At 41.5% G+C, this 26,769-nt stretch overlaps 1 protein-coding gene across 3 annotated transcripts in view; it reads right to left on the bottom strand.

Moving 5' to 3' along the window:
* RALGPS2 (Ral GEF with PH domain and SH3 binding motif 2) overlaps positions 1 to 26,160 on the bottom strand; it is an 88,982-nt gene extending 62,822 nt beyond the window's left edge. The window contains exons 1-4 of one of the 3 annotated variants that reach the window (XM_033151281.1): positions 26,041 to 26,160; positions 2,382 to 2,513; positions 1,882 to 1,989; positions 1,123 to 1,173 (exon numbers count right to left, since the gene is read on the bottom strand). In XM_033151281.1, coding sequence (XP_033007172.1) covers positions 1,123 to 1,173; positions 1,882 to 1,989; positions 2,382 to 2,438 — 216 coding nt within the window. In that variant the 5' untranslated portion in view covers positions 2,439 to 2,513; positions 26,041 to 26,160. Of the gene's footprint in view, positions 1 to 1,122; positions 1,174 to 1,881; positions 1,990 to 2,381; positions 2,514 to 4,081; positions 4,101 to 26,040 lie in introns of those variants that run through there. The other 2 variants (XM_033151283.1, XM_033151282.1) reach the window with 2 other exon arrangements.
* Between the last annotated feature and the right edge of the window lie 609 nt (positions 26,161 to 26,769).

The raw sequence follows: 26,769 nt of genomic DNA, 5'->3' as shown, positions 1-26,769 counted from the left end.
ACCACAAATATTGCAAATCCTTAAAGTAAGGCAAGTTAAGGACATATTCAGGGAAAACAAAACAGTCTAGGCTGGATTTGTTATGTTAAGCAACTGCTCATTTCACAGCAGCTTGAAGGCCATCATTAAAGGATGCTTACGAAAGAACTGCATTTTCATCTTTAAACAGAATAGTTATTCATGCAGGAATAGCTTTATCAAACTGGACACCCCAAAACAAAACACATTTATTTAACCCACTTGTGCATGATTTCATTTGAGAAAGAGAGCAGAAGTCATTTTAAAATAAAACATGCATGCTAGTGAATGCAGTTTTTTTTAAATTTAGTTTATACTTTTAGGAAATGCAAAAAAAAAGGTTTAGAAATTCTTGGGGGGAAACCTGTACTTTGCTCTGATCTACAATTATTTCTGCCTTCATGTCAGTGCTACTTTGCACAGTCAGGGCAGAAAATGTGCCTGTAAAAACAGTCCACAGAAAATGGAAGGTGAAACTTGAGTGGTGTTCTACAAAGTAAATATATGCCTTTCTTCTCAATGAAAATGTGTGTGATTGTGGGTCTGACCATACCTACATTTGTTTGACCATGACTAACTAATGGAGTGTGGCCGCTGATAAGTTTTCCACCAGGATAATGCAGCCATCAGCCTGAAAAAGCTCCCCACCCCATCATAATCCAAAGTTCGGCCAAATATCCAATAATTTCCTACCCTGCTCCAAGCTTTCTTGCAAGCAGAGATGACTTGGGGGAGCATAATAATTAGTGGTTACCACAAATTATGGCTGGCTAATAACTTCAGTGCCCTTGTATCTGTAATCTTCCACTTTGTTATCACGGAATGTTTGGAATGTTCAGTTCCATACCACCTATAAGAAGAATAACTGAATAGCAAAAGTATACTTCCCTGTACCGTTTTCTTCCTTTGCCTACCAACTAACAGTTCACTGGTCAACCACTAGGTACCATTTAAAAATGATGTAACATGAAACACAAATTATTTGTACATACATACATACACTGGCACACATATTTAGCTCCAGAATATATGCATGGGTTGACATAATAAGGAAATCTGGCTTGGATTTATTTAAAATCAATAGGTTGTATAAGAAAAACTTACCTCGGGCTGAATAGCTTTAAATACAGGAATATCCATTAGTGTTATCTGGCCCTTTGAAAAAAAGAGATAAGGAAAGTAAGAGTTGTGTCTTTTGAAATGAATGTTTAAAGATTGGGCCAGGTTTGTTTGTTTTTTTACTATTAAATACTAGAGAAATGGCCTTCATAAAGTGGTGTGCCCTCCCATTGTTCCTCGACCCTACAATGAGCCATCTCTGCTTCCTGTAAAAGAGAAAAGCAAAGGTAAGCCTGAAAATCTACAGTGGCAGAGGCTTAGATGCTAGGAATCCGGAAGAGGAGTGTAAACTGATTTAGTTTTTCAACGACAGATCTGGATCATGTAAATGTTGGAAGCAGTGACTAAATACAACCATCGTGTTCAAGAAGGACAAGGGTGAAGCTGTCGAGGGTCATAAGGTCACATAAGGTGTGCACTTATAGATATTCTGCTTCATCCTGTCTGTTCCCCAAAAGGTTGAATCATTAGGAAACCTTTCGGGTAAGATTGTGGCTAAAAAGGAGGCTACTAAAGCAGTGGTATCTTTTTCCCAACCTGCCATGAGAAACTTCTTTTCACTTCTTGGAGTTATAGGCCAGAAGTCCAACATTTTGCTCAGCATCAGTTGGCAAGGTCTGCTGTGTAAAGAGCAATCCAAAGTGTCATCATCAATGAGGCTATGAAAGGCTTCTGGGGAAACATTTCAAGGATTGGACTGTAAGACTATTAAATTAGCAAAACATTTACTTATTAATTACTTACCGCATATTCCTCGGGTGTAACCTTTAGAACATCAAATACCACTGCATCAAAACTTTTCTTCAGTTCAGCAGAACCTTTGTCACTTAATGACTCCGAGCTGCTACTCTTCTAAGAAAACAAAAATGCAAAATTGAAAATGTGAATGCATACCTGCTTCAAAGCCGAAAGAGAGGCCTTGCTAAATAAAAACATCTCAGCCTGGCGACTAAAAACTGACAATGATGGCGCCACACATTTTTTCTTGGAGAGAGCATTGCACGAAGGGGGTAGCAGCACTAAAACATCTCGTTTTCATGTACCTAGACTGTACCAAATTTCAGAGACACCCTTTCCAAGTTGTTTTTTTAATTTTAAAAGTTTCATGATCCCTGCTTAAAATACTCCAGCAAAGAACAGGAACTTATTCCATACCAAAATACATCCTTCTTTCAAGCTGCACTGCTGTATGCATGTATTGTGCTCCTGCATTTTTTTAAAGTTGACTTTTGCTGACTCCTTACCTCTGAAGCAGTAGCTGCAATATTAACATTGCTGGGCTGCCCATTCATTAGGTCCATACTGTCCACACCATTGATTTACTGCCCTACATTTGCAGCGATGGATTTACTGATTCATCTTCAGAGTCATCACTCCTAAAAGAAAATTTAAAAAGCAGCTTATGGTTCCATAAATCAAGTCAGTCAGACAAATCGTCCAAAGTGTAACATGGGGCAGGAATGTTTGGCTAACTATGGGATTACAGAAGACCTCAATCAAGTAAATATACCATATTATGCAACTGATAATGTGATTCCCTTGCAATCCAGTTGACCCTTCAGAAGATTGTGGCAAGATATCTGGATGATACACAATAGCAAATTAGAACTAATTGGTGATTTCATGAGACAAAGTTCAATTTTGAGTGCACTATCAAATAGTGAAGTATTTGTGCCAAAATAGTAGAGGACCTGAATTCCATCTGTATAAATACTACATGTGCTTTTAATTTAAAACAGAAAATCTTAAAGTCTCTGATGGTTCAGAAGAACTGCTACAGAGAAAGGGATCTTGTTCCTGCTTCTTGGTCTTCCTGCTTCCTCATCCATGGAACAGAGAGATTCTCTGCCCAATGATAGCATATGGCTGCCAGAGGGTTGGCCAACAGGGAATGCAGCCTTTAGGCCTAAAAAAAAGGTTCCTCACCCCTGAATTAAATTAAACAAAACCTGAAAGTTCAATAACATATATATGCTTATAAAACTGGTTTTATAAAAGTTGTTAAATTGCTTTGGGATGTTTGATGGAAAGAGATTAAAAAATAATTATTGCAACTCTAATGTCATTCCAACTGTGAATGAATGGTCAACCTGTGGACTGGTTGGCTTCCCCCCCCCCCCAGTGTTACATTAAAGAACAAACTTAGTTGGTCTCTAAGGTGCTACTGGAAGGATTTTTTTATTTTTTATTTTGTTTTGATTAAAGTTTCTAGTTTATATTCTGAAAAATAGGGGTTGTGAACCAGTGGAGATGGCCAATCCTCGGTGGATCACTTTGATAGGTGGACAGAGCCAGCCAGCTAACAGTCATGATACCAGGTGACTGCAATTTCAAAGAAGGAAAAAATCAGGAGCCAACTGCACTCCTGATTCTTCCTTTGACATTTCAATGATTATTCCATTGCAGCACCAGCTTTAATTTGGAAGCAGTACTACAACAAATCCAAACAGTGGCAAATTTAACTTGTGGCTGCGAAAAAACGACATTCCTTTGCAACTATAGCTTGAATCTGGCACTAGAAGCCCCATATGCCTGATGTCATACGACATCAGGTGATGAACAAGTAGGTATATTTTCCACCAAATAGTCTCGTGACCCAAATGGGGAAGCCTGGCATGCCTAATTAGCTGTGGTGGGCGCAGGTTTCCCACCACTGCTGAAAAAAATCGTTTTAATGCACACACAATCAGCATTCTCCCCTGATACAGCTCTTGCTAGCCTACTGTTTTAGTCTGAAGATGTGGGAACATCTGAGTGCTCCCCATATAACAAAACGTCTGATGAGGAACACAATCATCCAAGGGGAGGTTTTATTTTATTATTTAACAAAATTTATGTACTGCTTCATTTATTTACTGCTTCACCTCTAAACTAACGGACTGTGGTTAATTTTTAACTATGGTTTGTTTGAAACAAGTAAACTTGGAGCCCACAGTTTTTCTATCTTAAATTATGTATGTTTTGTTGCTGCTTGAAACAGTGTATCTTAGGCTGCAATGCTACAATTATGGCATGGCCCTTCCCAAACTTCTTCTGTTCTGAACTGTGGAAATTAGTAAAATAAATAAATGAATCCCAACAGACATTTGGCAACTGCTGGCTCTCATTTTATGTGCACAATTATTCTGTATTTAAGCACATGTATATTATGTTGTAGTCTCATTACAATGCTGGATGCTGCTTTGAATAGGATTTTCTTTGGCAGGAAAGCAGTTTGTGATGTAAATAAACAGCTTTAAAGAGATCGAAATAAAGGAATACATTAGCTTGATTATCACCAATTGCTTAGCTAATCGGAGGCTATTAATGCATTAAGCTGTTTATTTTAAGAGTGCTGCTTGTTTTCATCAGTTTACAGAATGCATATTCATGCCGCTGTCTAGCCAACATCATTTTAAAATGAGAATGTAAACCTTTGGTAACTGCAGATTTACAAAAATATTTGGTCTGCCTTCTACTTGACGCATTGCTGCCACCTTGTGCTGAGAACAAATCCCAACACACTTTTATTGTTCCTATTTCATAGTGATTTCCTGTGTAATTATTTTTAATCAGATATTGGCCACATTCATATTATTAAATTTGATCTTATTAAGCTGAGATTTGTATGCAGCCCTTTGTTTCTTCCTTCATGGAATGAAGCAATCAAAGCAAGTAATCTCTATTTAAACAGCGTCCGATTTCATTCAAACTAGGAAACTATAGCTGCCACATTCAGAACAAGCTAGGATATTTAATTACCTCCAGACTCTATGGTTTAATATACCGACTTGTTCCAAAACCAATAAGCAAAGTTTCCTTGTTTAGAGGAAAGGGGGGGATGCCTCAATCTAAGCATGTTTAAAGAGATGCACATTAGGGCGAACAAACAAAACTCACTTCACTTATACTGTATTGGTGGGGTCTGAACTGACAGTGGCAGTGGCAGACCAAGAAGGAGATCCTGTGGACATTGTTCTCCAAAGCCTCTGGAGCAGATTTGGAGGGTGTGCTGGGGACAGCAGGAAGCAGGGTGGAAAGTTACACTGTGAAAGGGCAAGACTCTTGGGCACACAGAACAGCAGCATTCTGGGCCAGAGGAACCAGAACAGCAGTTGCCGACCTCAGAAGACACCAAGGTGGCAGTGAAAGGTACAGTGCACTGAATGATTCCTGCCACTCCCCAGAGCAGAAAGAGACAGGAGGAGATGGACTTGGGAGAAGTTTTTTCCTGTTCTTGACCTAACCCCTTCAGATCCAAGGCTACTGACCATGGATAAGAATGCTGATAACCCACTTGCTACCTTCCATGGAGATGGTATCAGAGAAAGGGAATGCACTCTGGAGAAGGCAAGCTGAAAGGAAGGAGTAGGAAGTATTCAAGCCGTATGTTTCCTGCCTTCGTAACCTATCCCAACAATATCCAGACAGGCTCCAATACACAAGGGGGAGATTCCAAGAGGCTTTGGAAGGCACAGTGGATAGAAAGATTACTGCCACTTCCCAGAGGAAGAGACATGTGGTGGTGGTAGGTGACTCTCTGCTGAAGGGGACAGAGGCAGTAGTGTGCAGAGGAAACAGAATGTCCCGGGTGGTGTACTGTCTTTTCCTATATTATACTATACTGCATTACACTACACAGAAATGTTTAAATGATTCTTTGATTTCCTTGAATCTTCCCACCACAACTGCTATCCTCTCCTGTCACATCAGTGTGGTGTGCCATGCCCTTTGAGAACCTCTGATCTAGAGTGGGGTATCCTACTTTCACAACTTCCTGAAAGTAGGCCATCCAACACACATGTGCCCAGTGATGATATTCCTTCCTGAATGCCTCATTTGTGATGTGCTTTAATAAAATTTAATTTGTGATGTGCTTTAATAAAAACAAGATTTCCCTCTTAGGATGGATCTACACAGAGAGGGAAAAACCCGCTATAAATAAGTCAGGTTAAATTGTTGTAACAAAAGAAAAATTGCTTTGCTACAATAATGACAACTCCTCCTAATTCATCAATGTACCATTTGCTGTATAGTGCTTCCTGTATTGGGGGCATTTAACTACCTTCCATCTTTTTTTTTACGACATGCCAACTGCAAAATGATTAAAAATAGTCTTATTTGATTTAATTCTCTAAAATCCTACACAACTAGACTTCAAAAACCCTCAACATTTGCAAACATGAGAACTCTGTGACCCTCCAGGTGCTGTTGGACGACATCTCCTGTGAGCCCTAGCCAGCATGGCCAATGGTGAGGGATAATAGTATTTGTAACTTGGTGTTGTTGTGATATCAGTACAAGCCGAGCTGCAAGAAGCGAGGCACCTGACTTAAGAGTCATGTTTCACACTGTGGGAAATCCAACAATCATTCCACACAAGTGATGTCATTGTAATTTACTGTTGTATTCTTTACTTTCTGTTTTGCATCGGAGATGCAAGACGCTTTAATAGACAGCTCTGAAATAACGAGCTGGCTAAGCAGAGACATTCTGCTCTTTATCTACAATAAAGTAGGTTTTAGCCAAAAGGCTTGTGTGTGTTGTTTTCAAGTTAGGAGCAACCGCATATTACATTGTGCCCCTGGACTCTAGAGGCCAGGGGGCACAGAAGCTTCGTCCGCCTTGGGGGTCAGTCTCTCAACTTGCCCCCGCGGGAAGTTTTTCATAACAGGTGTAAGAGGTAAAGATCTCCCACCTAAGTGATACTTTCTAAAAACTTAGAAAAGTGGAAGCTGCATGCCTTACCTTCAAGGGAAAAGCTATATTCCCAGGCAATATGATTCTATAAAGAGGTTTATCCAGACAATTCATTATTATAAAGGCTACTTATTTCAGCCTTTATAATATAATAATATATATTTATAATATATATTTTTAGAAAGTTGTTTGTCTCTTTATTCTCTATGCATTTTGGCACCTCATAAAATATCATAATCATATTTTGCATAATGGTTCCTAAGACCAAGCAAGAGGTTTCTGTCAGGTTTCGGATACATTCTGAATCAAGACAGCCAACTGAACCTTTCAAAACTACACTGTTTTTTGGTTTCTTAGGATTCCCAACAAAATTCAGGAATTTTCTGCTAGTATAATAATAAAACAGAGTGAATCAAAAATCAATAGTCCATGCAAGTATCAATTAACTTCCATCCTCTGTTAAATTCAGTATTCAAGCAGGCAAGGCAGGCAGGCAGAGCACTGAAACACAAGTTCTTCCTCTTCTAGTCTCACATTTTAAGCATCCTCTTCCCCCTCCCCACCTAACCTCGTCTCAGAGCCTTGGTTATTGTCACAGTCAGGAACTCAAACATTCTAACAAGGTCAAACTGAGCTGCAAGATAACACCCAGACACTGCAATCTCTAAAAAGCATTCCCATGAGGTTCACACTGTTCACTTGTTTACAAATGGACACCAACATGGATTTTCTCTGACTTTCTTTGGAGACTTTGGAGACAACAGCAACACCTGAGAGGGCCACAGGTTCCCCACCCCTGATTTAAAGAACAGATCTGATAAATCATTAAAGATATAAGATATAATTCTTTGAAAAGCAGAACAATTGATACAATGCTTCATTCAATAATAAGTAAGGCGGGTAGATGAAATATTCTGAACTTCAACGTGCTTCTGTTTGGAGTAAATCTGTACCATGCAGCCAGGTCCTTTTTCAAATGAAGGATTCTGAATTGAGTGATTTGCTTGTACCTGAAAGCATACTGGAGGAATGTGATGGTATCCCACCAGCATTCCTCTATGATGTTGGAACAAAAAAGAAACAAACAAACAAAAACAACAAACTCAATAGGCACTATATACCCCTTTGTTGCTATCAGAAAAAAACATTTAATCTCAATAAACTAGGACTAGTTAACTAATACAATAACTAAAAGTGTTTAAATGAACCAAGGATCATGCAACCGTCCAAACTAACTATAATTAAGGACACTATACGTGCAAAGGCTTTCAAGTTATACATACAGATTCACTTTACCCCATCTTATATTGCACTTTCAGTCACACTTTAATCTGGGGGAAGATAGTTGCACAAGTATTTTCCCCAAGGGCTCTCGTATCATTTAAACCAGGTACAGGTGGCTTCAGGTTGAGCCAAGAATCATCTGTGGTGGGATGGGAAAACAAGAGGCCCTTCTGCTCTGAGCCATTTGCTCAATAAAAAATAAGCTGTCAGTACCTTCTCTCAAATGTATTTTTCTTTATCTAGAATTCAATATTTTGTCACTCTTTACTCCCTTTCCTTCCACTTTGTACACTTTGATGACCACAGGTCAATGATCAACAAGACATGACATCAGTCGCTGCAAGATCTTAAAATAGAGGGGAACCGCAAATCTCCCTTCAGAACAAAAGAAGCAATAGGACAAGCTCATGTTGTTGTTGGCAGCTAAGCTTAAATACCTGCATCAGAAACCAGATTTTCACATCAGCCTCCAAACATGTTTAAACAGCACCAAACCTAAGTCAGTATTTTCAAAAACATTCTGCAGGGTCAGTCATTCTTCAGAGATTACATGATTCAGAAACTCCATAGAAGGGCAGTTTACAATAAGTACCGGTAACTCAAAACCTCAGGTGGGCATTTTTCAACACCAATGAGAACCCTGGAACCCTTCACTATACTAATCACCATTTGCTTGCTCTATAAATACATGCAGCAGACTTGCACAGTTAGAACATGAGTGTTTTTGTGCTCAGCAGCCAAAAGTTCTCCAACACTGAAATAATGCTGGCACAGTATCAACTGGCCAGTGATGCTCAGCACTATGTACACAAATGTGGCTATATACTGGAAAATGAACTATCTACAAATCCAAAATTTATGCCTAAATAAACTGTGGCACTTCCAGTACAAACACTTGCACCGTCCCTTAATGTGGGTTTTGTCTAGAAGTCTCCTGGATCTGATCGTCAAAAATTTGAGGCATCTTCACAAAACGACACAGCTGATATTTTTCAAGCACAGCTGGAAGTGAAAAAGTGAAAAAGTCTGTCATCTAACGCAGGAACAAAAAAATCTATGATAATTCATATAGAACGCCAATGGTTGCCAACTAAATCATGAACATGTCTGGCAGAAGGAGTGGTCAGAGCGGTGAACCTGTAAGTCAAAGGACAGCACTCTCTCTAGCAAAACGCCTGGTTTCTTAATCCCAGATCCTATATTCCAATCATCAAATTGTACAAGATAAATGAAGTAAGCAAATTTACATCACGGGTAAACAGTTAAACAGCATGCCTAAAAAATATCTGAAATTTTTAAATGCCCAAGCACATGTTAAGTTGGTTACTTTACAGGGCTTGACTGGTTAATATTCTTCAGGTGAAGAAATGCACATTTCACCAGCTGCAGGTCCCACTGGGTCACCTCAAATTCATCTATCGAGTTCTTGCACCCGCTCGTCCAGAGCCGCAGAAGATGCCTCATCCCCACACTACCAGCAGGATTTGAGGGTGTAACTTACCTTCCTAGCTACATTATAGTACCATTATCAGCCTGCATCCATCACACATCCTCATTGTCTGCAGTGACCCCCCAGAACAGCCCACACAAAGGTAGCCAGACTGCATAGTGGGCACCCAGAAAACAGGCTGAACAAAATCAGTAGGCTCCCCTGTGCCATGCCAAACCTTGGGACAACTGCATCCAATAAAGTTAGCACCATTTCCAACCCACACCTGACTGTTTCATTTCAAGGGGGCACTCATGAACAGCATGCCAGGAGGCAAGTGAGCAACATACCTATTCTCTTCAGTCCTTTGAGACTGGGAGAGAGCATAAGAGAATGCTAACTGAGCTGTCACAGTTTTAACACCCTTAATATGATCAGCTTCTCCATTATTTCTAGTAGGAAAAGTAATTAAATATCTCATTTCACACAGAAGCTCATGCTTCCAAAAAAGCCAAATGAAGCTGTGCTGTAACTTATTTCCAAGACAATCTGAACACTTTGTTTCAGAGGTGCACGTATTTCTAGATTTCTCCTGTGTTAAAAAAAAAGTTGTTATAAATTACACTCTCAAAAATAGCAAAGAACCTGTGATTAAGCTATTGGGGGGGGGGGGATTCCAATGGGTGTCAAGAACCAGAAATGGAGTAATACCACTAAGAAATGAGACTGACTTAATCTTGGATGTAAAATAGCCAGTACTTTATGTTTATACACCATATAAACATAAAATTATGCTGGTGTTTCAACAGAAGAGTCGCCTTATGCTTGAGTAACAAATCACCTAATAAAACAAATAAACCACAAAGAGAGAGAAAAATTATGTTTATGTACTTTACATTTAACCTCTTCATAATTGGTAACATGGAAACACAAGCTGTTCTGTGCCAAAAAAGTGCTGGTCTAGCAGAGAAGCTTTCACAGTTCTGAAACAGAGACAGCAATCCATCAAGGAAGCATAAGTAGTGCAAAAGCCAATATGGTGGATCCAATCTATTTCCTAATGTGAGTGGTTCAATACAATATCAACATCCTAGTTTGGCAGGGAAACCTCAGTTCTGGAAGATAAAAACCACATACAATTACTGTACATTACTTTAGCAAAGATAACAAATACCAACTCATAAATAACAAAACCAAAACAGAAATGTGAAATCAAATTGCCTGTTTTCACAATGTTGTACAATAAGCAACATTTTAAAACACAATACAAAGAGATTTCTCAAGTTCTATGAATATATTTTCTGCTTAAAATGCAGAAAAGCCGATGAGTGTACACACTGAGGTGTGCCATCCCCTTGCACTTCATAAAATGCTGTTCCAGAAGACATTTGTAGGGCAGCAGCCAGAAGAGGAAACTGTGAAGTGTCCCAATATGCATGCAGAACATCATGCATAGTACCCTTGGGACTTTCCTCAGACCACATCCTCATCAGCCTTACATCACTCTAGTTGACATGGATGGGGGTTAAAGAGGAGTGCAAGTGGGGGTAGAAGTCCAGCCTGCTATGCCTCTGGCCCTGCCCACCACTGGCGTGCGACCCCTGGAAGGTTGCCCACGTGACCATGACGCTGAAAAAGGTTCTTGACCTTTTTACAACCAAAGCCTGAACCAGACACAGCAAAATTTAATTTAGGCTGAACCCTGCACAGCAGAAGCTGAACAAACTGAAAATCTGGTATATATTTAAATACAAGAGGATGGCTATGAAAATATTTTATGCTAAGGCCATGCTAGATAATTTGTTTGCTAACAGCAGCCTGAAATCAGCCAAAATTCATTACAATTGGTGAATTTAATGCTTTTTGCAAGAGACTTTAGGTGTATTTCTTTGATAAGGCAGAGAATAGGCAGGAACTGTTCTAGCTTAGATAATAAAAGATGGGTTTTACAGTCAAGAGAGTTTTTAAAACAACAAAAGGCAATAACACTACTACAGTACCTCAACATACAATTTTATATTGCTTTTTTCTTTTTAGCAATTAATTGAGCCTCAATGGTATTGAGATTTCATAATTTCATGCATTGTACTTAAAACTTTTATTTGAGCAATACCACATATGATTGAGCATCCTTTATAAAACGACTTGTTGATTTTTACTACTGTCACTTTCGTTCATCTGCATAGTGGAAATGCTAGGATAGCGAAGAAGCAAACTTTGTTGAATCCAAGTAAGTCAATGCACGAATGGAATGTGCTCCTCCTTCCTGTGAGTCTCCTGCATCCCCCTGCAATGTGTTCAGGGCAGGTGGGTTTTTTTTGGGGGGGAGGGATGACGGAGGAGTACAGAGGGAGGCAAAGTTCTGTTGCACAAGTGCAGCTTGTTTTGCCTGTGTAATGTCTTCATTGAATACAACCCACCAAATTATATTTATTTTATATTATCTTAATTAAATTAATATAGCTACTCATATATTGTAGGCTAAGAGATATGCCACTGGGACTTTATTAGTAAACACATGTATCTGTGAGTAGGCATGTGTAGTATTACACTGTTTGGCTGCAATCCAATACTCAATTAATCTAGGAGCAAGTCCCACTCAATGAGACATATAAAGTAGATGTGTAAAGGATTGCAGTGAATTATATATTTTCTCAAGTCATTCTACCTTATCAGACAGACATGCAAGGATATCACTTCCTGGTAACTGACAATCTACCTCAAGTAAGAACCTTTTTTTGTTGTTCAGAAATGTAGCCAGATGTTTTGATTGGGCTTTTAAATTTTTATATAAAAAGCAGGAGGGTAAGGTCATTGAGGCTGCAATTCTAACGCTACTTACTTGGGAGTAAGCCCCACTGAATTCAATAGGACTTACTTCTGGTTCTGTTGTATGATACTTGACAGTAGATTTTCCTGCATTAACAGGACTGTGATTTTCCTTAGAAACAATGTTAGCATAATGCATCTTTTGCTCTCACTGGATTTCCTTTACTGTATCTATATACACTTTCTCCAGAGGTTGCATTTAACTGAGCGCAACCAATTACTGTCATATTTTTAGTTTTCTACACAATAAACAATGCAAGTTTAAATATATCATTGAAGCATAGAATTAGAGGGTCATCTAGTCCAACCACCTTCAAGAATCTCAACAATTTGAGCAAACTCAAGCATGTCCTCCTCCCTCTTCTGTGTTCCAGTTCCCTCCCTAGCTGTCAGTATTGAGGCAAACCCTGGTTTGCATTTGTTCTCCCAACCAAAATTGAAAACCCTAGTTTGAATAGGGTTTAAATTAAGCCGGCAAAACACTACTATAAACAAATGCTGTCAGCTCTTTTTCTTACTGACGTCTTTTTATTCATATGTTTGAGAGGTTGACTAGTTCGTTAAGAAACTGGCCTACAGTCTCCAAATTAAACATAGGTTCAACATAATAAAAATGTAAAGACAAGGGAAAACTGGCAGTAAAAACATTTTAAACCTACCCTTCATCAATGAAAATTCCCAGGTTGGGGTAGAGTAAAACCCATAAAAACACATCATAGTTTCCTCAAGACCAAATTCACAGGGCAAGCACAGACAAACCACCCTGAACAGATAAAATGGTAATTGAAACAAAATCAAACAATAGCCACCTAAACAGCAAATGCCTGAGCAAACAAATATATTTTGAGCTGGCAATGAAAACTCAGAGGGAAGGCAATTCCACAACCAGGGCACCAACTGAGAGAAAGCCCTTTTCCCTAGAGGCTATGTAACAGATCTCATTCAACTGCAGTAAGCTCAGCAGGGCTTCCCTCTAAGACAGGGGTGTCAAACTCAAATTCATCGGGGGCCGCATCAGCAGTTTGGTCACCCTCAAAGGGCCGGTTGTATCTGTAGGACTATGTGTCCACTCTTTATTATCATAAATTATTCCCACTGCATTCAATTATTACTGTTTTTTGTAATAATGTCGCGCGTGCACACTCCGTTGCTGGGCTCCTGCTGCTGCTGCCGCTTCCGCAGCGACTTTGCGAGCCCGCCGGATGAAAAGGCGGCTTGGGGGCAGCTGCCGATCAGGCGCGGCAGCCCCCCCCCCCGCCGCTTTTTCACTCAGAGGGCTCGCAAAGTCGCTGCGGAAGCGGCAGCCCAGCGATGGAGTACACACACGCGACATTTTGCGCATACGCACTCAGTCGTGACATCACGGCGTCCCGCCCCCAGGGGGGTGCCTCCTCCGCGCTGCCGCCCCGGGCGGCGCGGAGCCTCCCTCCGCCCCTGCAGCCGGCGGCGGCTACACTGGCCACATGACGAGGTCTGGCGGGCCAGATTCGGCCCGCGGGCCTTATGTTTGACACCTGTGCTCTAAGATCTTAACTCAAGGGCAGGTTGATAGTTTTAAAGTAACCGGTATTCATCAGAGAGGTTCAGTCATTATGTTTATCCATCTTCTATAGCGCAAACAGTGCTTTTAGTTGCACAAGCACCTGCAAAAAAGATTGTTCCTCATTCTGATCAACTTAGATTTTATAGTAAATTTCTGCTTTTTAATTAGCACAGCTCCCAGTGTTGATGAAACTCCTTATACGCACATGACACAAAACATGGATGTATTGTACACCCAGGTCCTGCTTACATTTGCTAGGTGAGTGTCCACAATTTCCACTGTTTCCTATGGAAACATTTCTACTGTGGGATTTGTCTGCTCTCTTTCACCCCTCTCTCCATGGTTTCTTCCTGAAATTGTTGCAGCCAATAAGCAAAAGAGAGGGAAAGGGGACAGGACGGGACTGAAAAGCTAAAGTTTCTGTCTGGAAGACTGGGGCCCCTAAATGCTTGTTCTGACATTACATTTAAGGAGGGGAAAGAAGTGAAAGGAATTTGCAACTCCTTTTCCATCTCTGCTCTAATGTGTAGAGTCACCACGGAGGTCACCATAAGAAAGATCCAAGAAATTTTTTGAAAAAATCCAAAAAGGATTCTCATACTTTTGCTTTTCCCAGTTCTGTGCAGTATGAGTTGGCCCTTTGAACTTAATAACTTGAATACCAAAGAAAAACTACTTCCTAATGCCAGCATCTGATGTTGTTGAAAGAGATCTCTTCACTGAACTTTGGAAGCATATGAATTGCTACTGGGGAAGTTAGAGAATTTGATTCACTGGAGTTTTTATCCTGTGCTATGCTGTTATTTCATTGCTTTATGATACTTCATTCCCCCCCCCCTTTTATAAACAATCCTCGGAATGCCAAAGACAAATATGAACTACCCCATCCCCAAAGGCTACTGTTATTAAATGAACCCAGAAACATTTTTACCTGAAACTTTATAATACAAATTCAGAAATACTTCAGGATACAGGGTAAACCTTTAAAAATCAGAATGAGTGGGGTTTGCCTACAAAAAAGCTAAGATATGATTTCAGACGATATTTAATTCTCCAAAGATCTGTCATATTTAGGAATTAAAGGTAAAGGGACCCCTGACCATTAGGTCCAGTCGTGTCTGACTCTGGGGTTGCGGCGCTCATCTCATTTTGCCGGCCGAGGGAGCCAATGTACAGCTTCCAGCTCATGTGGCCAGCATGATTAAGCCGCTTCTGGCGAAACCAGAGCAGCGCACGGAAATGCCGTTTACCTTCCCGCTGGAGCGGTACCTATTTATCTATTTGCACTTTGATGTGCTTTCGAACTGCTAGGTGGGCAGGTGCTGGGACCAAGAAATGGGAGCTCACCCCGTCGTGGGGATTCAAACCGCCGACCTTCTGATCAGCAAGCCCTAGGCTCAGTGGTTTAACCCACAGCGCCACCCGCGTCCCATTTAGGAATTAGGATATATTATAATGTAAACTACATGGTCAAAATTAACCATGACAGATTATATCAAAAGACAAAGATATTGATAGATGACTACCAGTTTTACAGCTGAATGTTCTTCCAAACGTTTTGTTTGTATTCATTCCACTGCTGGTATCTTTCCAAATTTTTAACAACTGGCAAAATTTACTTGATTTCTTTTGGTCTGGGAAAAGACCAAGGATAGCACCCAAAACACTTTACAAAACAAAAAGAGCAGAAGGCTTAGGATTTCAAAACCATAAATGCAATTATCTAGCTGTAATGCTAAATCATATGACAACCTGGTTTCTGCATAATGAAGCTTCAGTAATGAAACAAGGCATAATCAGCACATTTAAAATGCTGTGTGGTTCTGTACAAAAAGAGACAGTGACCTTTTTAAAAAAAAACAATGCAACAGAAAATCTAAAACAAGTACAGGGTTGGGGAACCTCAGCAAAACTATCCTAGAGTGTTTTTGCCTTGCTGGAATGTGTCCTTGAACTTTGATAATGCATTTTGCTTGCCTAGATGGAGGACAGATAGATAGTGAGTGAGTGAGTCTGTGCAGAAACTAGCTTACTGTGCAAAGAAAAATGTACATTTATAACAACAACAACAACAATAATTTTATTATTTATACCCCGCCCATCTGGCTGGTTTTCCCCAGTAACTCTGGGCGCCTTACAACATATCTAAAAACATAATAAAAACATCAAGCCTTAAAAACTTCCTTATATTCTGTCCTCTTTTGTCTCCAACCCCTTCCACCACTGGCATGCAGCCCTCAAAGGCTGAAAAGGGTTCCCCATCCCTGGTCTAGTACTGTATAAAGAAAACCTAGCTCTGGACTATTTCCTAACTCAGAGTCCTTACTCAAGAGTCATATGGAGTATTAACATGAAGCAGAAAAGCAAAATGCCTCCCAAAGAAAATGTTAAAAATATTAATAAAATTAATGTAACTAGATAGTTGGTAAAGTTATTATCAAGGCAAATGAAAATAGAATTTTGCAACACCAGACTAAGTCAATCACGCCGCTGGGCAAGCTGAAATGCTTGTGGATGAACAATACCCTGTCTCCTCCCCATTCATGCTATTCTTGAATTCTACGCCCCAAGCCAATTTAATGGGGTGTTGTGGCTGTGGGGAGTAAAAAGCCCTTTACCTTTACCTTTTTATAGCTCCAATAGAAACCATGGACGATAACCAACATCATGTGAATGGACCTCTGCTCCCAAAATGACTTCCCCTTCCTGTTCTCTTTCTTTTTGCTGTAACCACAATCTGACCAAGGGGGTCCCCTGACCTAAGGTGGTATTTAACACCCAGATGATGGTGTAGGATTGTGTAGGATGGTGTAGGAGGGGCATAAACACAAGAGGAGATGTTGCACATATTCTGGGGGCTGTGTGAAAAATCAAAGAGGTACTGGGAAGTAATTTTAGAGTATTAGAGAAATGACAGGATACAGTGGCATCTGGCACAATAGTTGTGTGATCTGGCAATATACGGTAATACATGAGATGCTGAAGGATTATTATCTATCTACAAGCAACAGCTAAAATGCCAACTAGCTACTAAACAGAGAGAGAGTTTCATCATGGAAGTTTAGATGTTTAGGGTGTGGGACCAGTACTGTACCTGGGAGAACAGAGTTTGAATCCACACACAGCGAGGAAGCTCACTGGGTCACTTGAGCCAGTCACTGCCTAAGCTACACTTAACCTTGTTGTGGTGATTACCGGTAAATGAAGAGGGAGATAAATGTATGACACCATGAGTTCCTTGGAGAAAAGTTAGGATATAAATGCAATAAATAAATATCTGGAATGAGGCGCATATACTTAAGCTTACAGATATTGTTAAGAAAAGAGAGAGCAGATAGGGTAATAAAAGCTTTATTGCATAATGGTATACGTTCATTATATACTGGAATGATAAAGAACAGAATCATGCTTAATCCTACAGTTTATTAGTTTTGTAAAATTAAGAACTTTGCCCATATTCTTGTTTTTCTCAAGCAATGTACTATATCAAATTATATTTATTGTTTTATTTGCTTAATGGATTATTTGTGGATCATTATACTGTGGAACATTTCATCCTTTTTCATAACCATAAAAAATTCTGAGAAATGAACTAATCCACAACATCTCTAGAGATCCACCTCACTTTTGTTTTTCTGTCTAGATCTGTCACTGCACCCTGGTGAGTCAAAGAAAAAGACACGTTGACAGATCAGGTGGAGCAAAATACTTTTTACAGAGCCAACAATCCATTCCAACTTGAATCAAGATGTACTGTATATACAAAGCAAACACTAACTCCCGCCTGGAAACAAGCTAATGGTGAATAATTCAACATCTTGGTCTTATTCAACATCTTCATCAATGACTTGGATGATGGGCTTGAGAGCATCCTGATCAAGTTTGCAGATGACACCAAATTGGGAGGGGTGGCTAATACCCCAGAGGACAGGATCACACTTCAAAATGACCTTAACAGGTTAGACAACTGGGCCAAAGCAAACAAGATGAATTTTAACAGGGATAAATGTAAAGTACTACACTTGGGCAAAAAAATGAAAGGCACAAATACAGGATGGGTGACACCTGGCTTGAGAGCAGTACATGTGAAAAGGATCTAGGAGTCTTGGTAGACCATAAACTTGACATGAGTCAACAGTGTGATGCAGCAGCTAAAAAAGCCAACGCAATTCTGGGCTGCATCAATAGGAGTATAGCATCTAGATCAAGGGAAGTAATAGTACCACTGTATTCCGCTCTGGTCAGACCTCACCTGGAATACTGTGTCCAGTTCTGGGCACCACAGTTCAAGAAGGATACTGACAAGCTGGAACGTGTCCAGAGGAGGGCAACCAAAATGGTCAAAGGCCTGGAAACGATGCCTTATGAGGAACGGCTTAGGGAGCTGGGTATGTTTAGCCTGGAGAAGAGAAGGTTAAGGGGTGATATGATAGCCATGTTCAAATATATAAAAGGATGTCATATAGAGGAGGGAGAAAGGTTGTTTTCTGCTGCTCCAGAGAAGCGGACACGGGGCAATGAATTCAAACTACAAGAAAGAAGATTCCACCTAAACATTAGGAAGAACTTCTTGACAGTAAGAGCTGTTCGACAGTGGAATTTGCTGCCAAGGAGTGTGGTGGAGTCTCCTTCTTTGGAGGTCTTTAAGCAGAGGCTTGACAGCCATCTGTCAGGAATGCTTTGATGGTGTTTCCTGCTTGGCAGGGGGTTGGACTGGATGGCCCTTGTGGTCTCTTCCAACTCTAGGATTCTATGATTCTATGAATTTGCACATGCACTTGGACTGCCTCAACTGTTCTCTACTCTGAAGAGAAGTGCATAAACACATACATCAACATACATTGCTGGATAAAAATAGCAAGCCACCAGAACACAGAGTGATTCCCGATGCCATGTTATCATACAACAATATGCAGTTATGTTGGGATAGCATTCTTAATTTTCTCTTTAAACATTTCCCTTCTAATTGAGAAAAATGAGAAGAAAATTACTGGTCTAAATCTTTGCCCGTGGGCCGGATGCGGCCCAATCACCTTCTCAATCTGGCCCATGGATGGTCTGGGAATCAGCGTGTTTTTACATGAGTAGAATGTGTTCTTTTATTTAAAATGCATCTCTGGGTTATTTCTGGGGCCTGCCTGGTGTTTTTACACGAGTAGAATGTGTGTTTTTATTTAAAATGCATCTCTGGGTTATTTGTAGGGCATAGGAATTCGTTCATCCCCCCCCAAAAAAAAAATAGTCTGGCCCCCCACATGGTCTGAGGGACGGTGGACCGGCCCCATGCTGAAAAAGGTTGCTGACCCCTGATCTTTGCTTTAGGGGTATATCAGGGGATTGGGAAAGCTTCAGATCCAAGCTGCTTCCAAGTCAACCCTAGGATGCTCTTTTTGGCTTGTGATGTCAGAGCTCAGGTGTCAGGTCAGGGATTCAGGGGTTTCTGTGACAGTGGAGGGCAGGGGAAAGTCCAGTGCCAGAGAAGGATATTCAATCTATTTTATGCTCCTTGGATACCCTTAGGCATTCCAAGTACATATATATATATATCTATTTATCCCTCCATTTTTGTTTATTTGTTTTAAGAGCTGGTTCAGGATATTTACTAGACCTAGATACTGGCTACTTGATTCAGGGCAAAAATAGGACAGTTCCCCCTTTAGGTCAGCAAGGCTAGAATCTTAGATCTAATAAGTACTTCTATAATCTCTTGATTTATATGAGGCACTAGAAAATTCTAATTAATTTCCTGCACAATCATGATATAGAAGTCATTAGTTTCATAAAGTCTGTGGAAAAACAAAGCTTCCCAATGAGGTGAAGAACTAAGAAAACAGATACTCCAAAGGAACAAAGATTCACTGGACAAGGCAGAAGAGGAAAAGATGTGACCGTTCAAACACATATTGCCTTTTCTATGTCAGGAAATGTATTGTAGTAACAAAGACTAGGTTGCAAAGGGGAACTACTGCATTCCGTCTTACAACCAGCAGGAAATTAAAAGGTTAAAGGGGAAGGGGAAAAAATCCTCCCTCTGCCTCTGAAAACTGTGGAGGCACTGGTATCCATGAAAACAAAGATTAGCTTATGTACTATCTCCATCTTTCATAATTATGCCTCTGGCATCACAGAAATGTTTCCTTCCAAAAAGTACGCATACACGAATACTCATCTCCTCAGATTCTCTCCAATTTTTTCTGGATTTGTTGTTTTGGAAGTGAAACAATGAGAGGCAGTCAATGACATTATAGGAAGTTATTAATTGACATACTTTCCCTTAGAAAATCAAGTTACTCTCTCAGACCGATAAGAAGTGTTTAGAAAGTGAAATTACATGTTACAAAAAGGCTCCTCCATGGAAACATTGCCCTACAGCAACTTGTCAGCTATTAAATTAACACAGCATTTATTTCTTATGGTCTGAATATTTGTTTACCCTGACTTTGTACTTTCACTTTAAGTGGAAATTAAATTCCCTGATAGATACTCTGATTAGAATGGGCTAAATCGAGGACATTGTCTGTTCAAATGTACCTCCTATCTCCCAAAAGCAAACCTTATTTACATGTAGAATGGCAATTTTAAGCATTAAAGAGCAAAGGTTGTATCCAAGTGTCAATCACCACTTTGTCCTAGAAAGGAGTGCCCCCCAGAGGTAAATATTTATCATCATTTAGCCCTATTAGGTTTCTACAGATTGTAAACAGCTTCCTGTCCAATTCAATGTGCTGTGTGCTGGCTGGGGCTTATGGAAGATCTGGTCTAAAACATCTGAATGGCACCAGGTTGACTTATGCCATAAAACACTGTTTAAATTGGGGGTATAAATAACTTTCCCCCCAACAATGCTAACACCTTAAATTGTCAGGCTAGCTTACACTGACAATTTATATTTGATGGAGTAACCATACAAACCAATTATATATTTTGAACCATAATCTTACTTTAGGGCAGGAGTGGGAAACCTGTGTCCCTCCAAATGTTGCAGGTCTCCCAACTCCCATCATCCCTGACCACTGGCTTGGGAGGATGGGAGACCAGTGCCTTAGGAGGCCATGCCTCTTGATAACCCATTTTTGTGTTGACACAACTTTATACAATCACATACATACATACATACTCACAGAGCTCATCCCTTCTGTATAAACTTTTCAGAGCTATGTTAAGAACAATGTAAATCCTATAGATACCTTTCTAATGGTGGTTGGTTATTGCAACCGAACTAGAATACTCTACTATTATGGTGTAGCATCAGTCAGTTGCATACTGTACAGTCCTCTTTCAACATCATATTCTCCAAATAGTCACATCTTATTTATACCTCCCAATTTGAACCATGAAACCCCCTTCAGAATTAAGGGTGAAGTTCTGTGAACTGGTTTTTTTTAAAGCTAATAATAGGAGAATGCGGAGAAACTCATTTTTGTTTTTATTACATTAGAACTGGAAGTGCAAACTGCATCTGTACCAAATTGTTAAGAATTAAAATACCCCAGTTTAGCTCAATATTTACACACACTCCACCACCCTGCTAGTTCTTAAAATGCACCATTCTCAGCCCCAGGTGATCTGTGGGGTTTGCAAGACTGGCTGGTTGTGCTGGTGTAGACAGTCTAAGAGTTAGGAGACAACAGGAGGACTGAACCAAAACAAAATGTAGACCAAGAGGCCATTGAAGACAGCACGGGAGAAGAGTTTAGAAGCTGTAGTGATCATGCCGCCAAAGGTCCGTACAGTTAAAGCTATGGTTTTCCCAGTAGTAATGTATGGAAGTGAGAGCTGGACCATAAAGAAGGCTGATCGCCGAAGAATTCATGCTTTTGAATTATGGTGCTGGAGAAGACTCTTGAGAGTCCCATGGACTGCAAAAAGATCAAACTTATCCATCCTTAAAGAAATCAGCCCTGAGTGCTTACTGGAAGGACAGATCCTGAAGTTGAGGCTCCAGTACTTTGGCCACCACATGTGAGAAGAGAAGAATCCCTAGAAAAGACCCTGATGTTGGGAAAGATGGAGGGCACAAAAAGAAGGGGACGACAGAGGATGAGATGGTTGGACAGTGTTCTCGAAGCGACTAGCATGAGTTTGGCCAAACTGTGGGAGACAGTGAAAGATAGGCGTGCCTGGCGTGCTCTGGTCCATGGGGTCATGAAGAGTCGGACATGACTGAACGACTGAACAACAACAAGTGATCATTGGAAGCACTGGTTCAATGATGCCATTAAGTAGCATTGACAGTGAAGACAATTCAACATGAGCAGCAGCACTCCTGCCGTGGTGGTCACTTTCTGTGGAAACTGTGGTGCCCTTTGCAGAAGAATGCCTTTCCTGAGACAGCAGCAATGAATGGCAGATTTGGGGGTCATGCCCAAATGCACTACTTCACCAGGTTCTCAAATAAGGATACTTTAATCCAAACCCAGATATACTGTATTTTGCATGTACCTCATGATCTCAGTCACAAAAGCACAAGCCCCAATATTCCCACACAAAGATGCAAGTTCCACTGATGCAAGTTTCAACTGATGCATTATCCCTATAGTGGCATGTTCAAACCTGTTCATTTACCTCAGGCACCCAATAAATACAATAAATACATATAAACATAATTGAAAACACAAATCACCAGTTCTCATCCATCCTGAATCTTGCTTTCTATCCTGTAAGTATGGTACTGTATTTCTCACTCTATACTGGGACAAGGAGTTCTGTTACAACCACTTCCACTGCTGTGGGTAGAATTTTTACACCCTTACTGCTATTCACACACAATAACACAATTACCTAGTGAGGAAGAAGAAAATATAAAGGGCACCTACACAGAACCACATTCCATTATTCTGTATTATTTAATATGGAATAACTATTACTGTATTTTGTGGCTATGTATTCAATCACTAAAAGTAATGTCACTCTGGGAATATTTTACTGAAAGGACTACAGCATATATTTTAAAAGTGACACTCTGTCCTGACACAAGCACTGAAATTCAGGAAATTCAAGCTTATCACTCTGGTGCATTGAAGAGCACATGTTTGAGGAGAAGCCACTGTCCTCCCATACTTCACACATCCTGCTTATTGTGTGAAAGATAGAGGTCTAGTGGGCTAATCTTCAGCCTTCAGAACTACTGCTAATGTCTCAAGAGCCTCCATTATCTCCATTGCTCTCTGTAGCTGCTCAGCTTCACTACATTTCATTTATTAGACTTATTAGTTGCTTGTCACACAAAGGTCTCAAAGCATCTGACAGAAAAAGAATATATATACAATATCAGGGGAGGGGGGAACCATATAATCATATAATACATTAATATTTTATATAAATACCATTAAAAATACCAAAATAATAAAGCAATACTCATGGGACGGGGGTGTACAAAAACCCACTAATAGTTAGTTGCCCTGTATTTTGAGAGTGCTCATTTTCATGCTGCACTGCCTGTATAACCAACCAGACAACCCACACACCAAAAGCGCAGAACCAAACATGGTTTCTGTTCCAACAGGCCCTCTAGTTAACACCTGGCTCTTTTACTGTGCAGTCATGCAGGAAAAAAACAAAATGTGGTACTTTTTGGAAGAACAAGGTTTTGTTGGTGAAGCAATGTGCTCTACAAGGCATTTTGGGGTCTCTCCAGTACCAGTGAAGGACAACTGACCTAAAAAGCTGTTTGGCAGCCAGAGTGAACAAGGTTCCACCTGGTAATCTACTTGGCAAAACAAGGTGAATCAAAATTAAGTGGAGGCAGGATAAGATTCCACCTAAACATTCAGGATAAACTTTTCCAATATGCTGTAACTGCGGCTAGAATCTTAATTGCACAGAAATGGAAACAAGAAGAATCACTGACGAAGGAAGAATGGACAGCGAAACTAATGGAGTATGTGGAATTGGACAAAATGACGGGAAGAATCCGAGAACAGCGGGACCAGAAGTTCATCCAAGATTGGACTACCGGTAAATTTGCAGATTATTTGAAAGACAATTGCACGCAATTGAACACGTTGGTAGGACTGCTTTGTAAGTTTATAAATAAGATCATTGTAGTATGTTTTAGTGAAAAATTTATATATGACATTTGAAAGCAGTGATTGATGTGTGAAATATAATTAGTGATGAATTTTAGGATATCATAAGGAGGGTTTGAAGGAAGTCATGGCCCTAGAAAGCCAAAATGTTAAGATTTTGAAAAAATAAAGTGATGGACTTTATTATTGTATTGTTATTAACCTAATAAAAATGATATGGCAAAATTAAGTGGAGGCAATTTCTTCAGGATAAGTATGTGCCAAATCAAGTGCAACATATTGTTTTCACCTGGTGTTTTGTGTCCTACACTTCAAAAGCGAGGTGTCAAGGCACCAAATCAAGGTCATAGGAAGCTCCTGTGGGAAATCCGTTTAGAATTCCCTATTGCAAAACATAACTCCAAAACTTATTAAACAATCAGAAGCTAGTTCAAAAAATATACAATTGTTCTCTCTTTTCTATTTACCTAAGACTACAGCTACAGCTGTCTCTTACGTATTAGCAACTTGTGGTCCCTGAAACAAATCCAACCCTCAGTAATACAACAAAGAACCCACAGCTGCCAAAATAGAAGCAGAAGGAGCACTTGTTAGTACATTCGGTGCACTTCCTTTCAAGTGCACTTTGACAAGACAGCAACTGAGCAGGGATTGACCATTCAACGCTTCTTATTCAAAATTATCCTCTAGTAAAAATAGCTACCACACAGCAAATATCTTAGAGAAATTGGAATGGCTTCTAAATCCCACTAGTTACTCTGCCTTTGAAAGGCATGGCAATACTCTTTTGGTCAATGTTTCCATGGAGGAATGGATGGAGGCTGCACTCCTATCATGACATATCCAAACACCTCACCTCCTACATAGTTAACACAGATGATTGGTTGGACTCACCTCAAGCTCAGGAATAGGAATGACAATGCCTCATGGTAAGGAGAGGGCAGAACTAGCAAGCATGCTAGTCCATGCAGAATAGAGAAAGCTCCAGGCATGCACATATATGCTTCAAACACAGATTAAGGGAAGGCAAACTCTAATCCTGCTCCAAAACAGAGCAAGGAAAGCAGCAACAGAATACGGGTAAGAGATTCCTCTGGCATCTTAAAGGCGAATCTATTCATTCTGGCCTAACATTTCATAGGCTAGAGTCCAGTTTATCAGGTCCATGACAGGGCACCTAAGTGGGTGGGTGAGTGAGTAGGTAGCATGCACAAGTGTGTTTATGTTATACAGGCATCCTCAGTACATAGAAAACAGGACTGTCGGTTGCATTAAGATTTTTGGCCAAACCCAGCAAGGCCAACAACCCACCCAACGTAAAAGTACATAGAGTAGAAAAGCACACACATAAGTGAACCAAGAATTTTCCAGTGTAACCCTAAATTGGAGTTCAACGAGTCCCAAACCCTAGGCAGCCTCTTTGCTGTAACCATTTTAGCTTGATAAGGCTTCACATAGGCGTGCTAGGGAAGCGACTCAACACTCGCTCTGGACTTGCATCTGTGCACCTTTGGCTCTCCTTTGCAGCTGATGGGAGAGAGAGCTGGAATAAACTTCGCAATGTGGTCAAGTCAGATACGGCGAAACACAAGATCCAAGCAAGGCGTGGAAAGTTCCTCAAAGACCCCAACCGCCCTCCTCCTCTTCTTCTTCGCCGCCCCCCGCCCGGCCCCGAGGCACTGCAAGAAGAGCATGCGCTCGCTGGGCAAATAATGGGTGGGTGGGTGGGTGACACGAGAGGCGTTCAATGGAGCCGTAGGGGGGTGGGTGGCGCGACACGGGAAAGGGGGTCGAATGGAACCCAATGGGCGGAATGGAGGAGTTCAATGGAGGCGCAGCGAGGAAGGAAGACTTCCCGGGCTCGGCGGGAAGGGAGACCCTCGCCCGGCATGGAGGCGAAAGGGGACGGAGAGGAGGAGGAGGAGGAGGCCGTGGGCGTCGGCAGCAGCAGCAGCCTCGCCATCCCTGCGGGCCTCGGCGAAGCGCCCACGGGGCCGGCTGAGGCAAGGCGCTGCTCGCCCACACGCCACCGACCGGTGCCCGGGCAGCCGCCTCCTCCTCCTCCTCCGCCGCCGCCGCCGCCGCCTATTCCGCGGCTCCCCTCGACTCACCTGCTGACGAGACGCGGGGCGCCAGAGGAGCGGGCAGAGCGAACGCGGAACGCGGCGAGGAAGACGAGCTGCCCGGCCCGAGCTCAGCCGCCGCCGCCTCCCTCCCTTCCTCGCCCGCTTCAGCCGCTCTCATTCAGCACCGGCGGCCGCTTATCCTCTGAGGGGAGGGAGGAGGGGGGAGGGGGAGGGGGAGGAGGTGGCGTCTCCCGACGCACGCACGCACGCGCACGCTCGCTCGCTCGCGCCCGTGCAAGATAGGGAGGGGGAGAGGGACGCATGCGCGCGCGCGCGTCTTTCCCTCCTGGAATTCTGCTGGATGGATGGGAAAGCCGGGCGGGAGAAGAAAAAAGAAGCGCGCAGGCGCGACCTTTCCAGCCTCTGTTAAGGCTCCTTGAAAGAGGCTGTGAGCGCGAGCGGCCCGGCGGCCTTAGTGAAAAGCGGGCTCCGATTGGTCGCTCCCGCGAGAGAGCTCCCTCCCACCGCGAGGAGCTAACTGTCACAATGGCCGCCGCCAACGGCCCGGGAGAGAGAGAGAAGCAGCGGAGGCCGGGCGCTCCCTTCGGATGGCCGCGCCGCTTCTCCCGGAGGGCTGTGGAGGAGGAGGAGGAGGAGGACTGGAGAAAGGTAGAAACAAAATAAAATAAAAATCCTTCAAATAGCACCTTAGAGACCAGCTAAGTTTGTTCTTGGTACGAGCTATCTGAAGAAGTGTGCATGCACACGAAAGCT

This window comes from Lacerta agilis, chromosome 6 (genome assembly GCF_009819535.1).
Source record: "Lacerta agilis isolate rLacAgi1 chromosome 6, rLacAgi1.pri, whole genome shotgun sequence".
In the NCBI taxonomy this organism is placed as follows: domain Eukaryota; kingdom Metazoa; phylum Chordata; class Lepidosauria; order Squamata; family Lacertidae; genus Lacerta; species Lacerta agilis.
The sequence above is the reverse complement of the archived record's forward strand: the minus strand, read 5'-3'. Positions and strand labels throughout refer to the sequence as shown.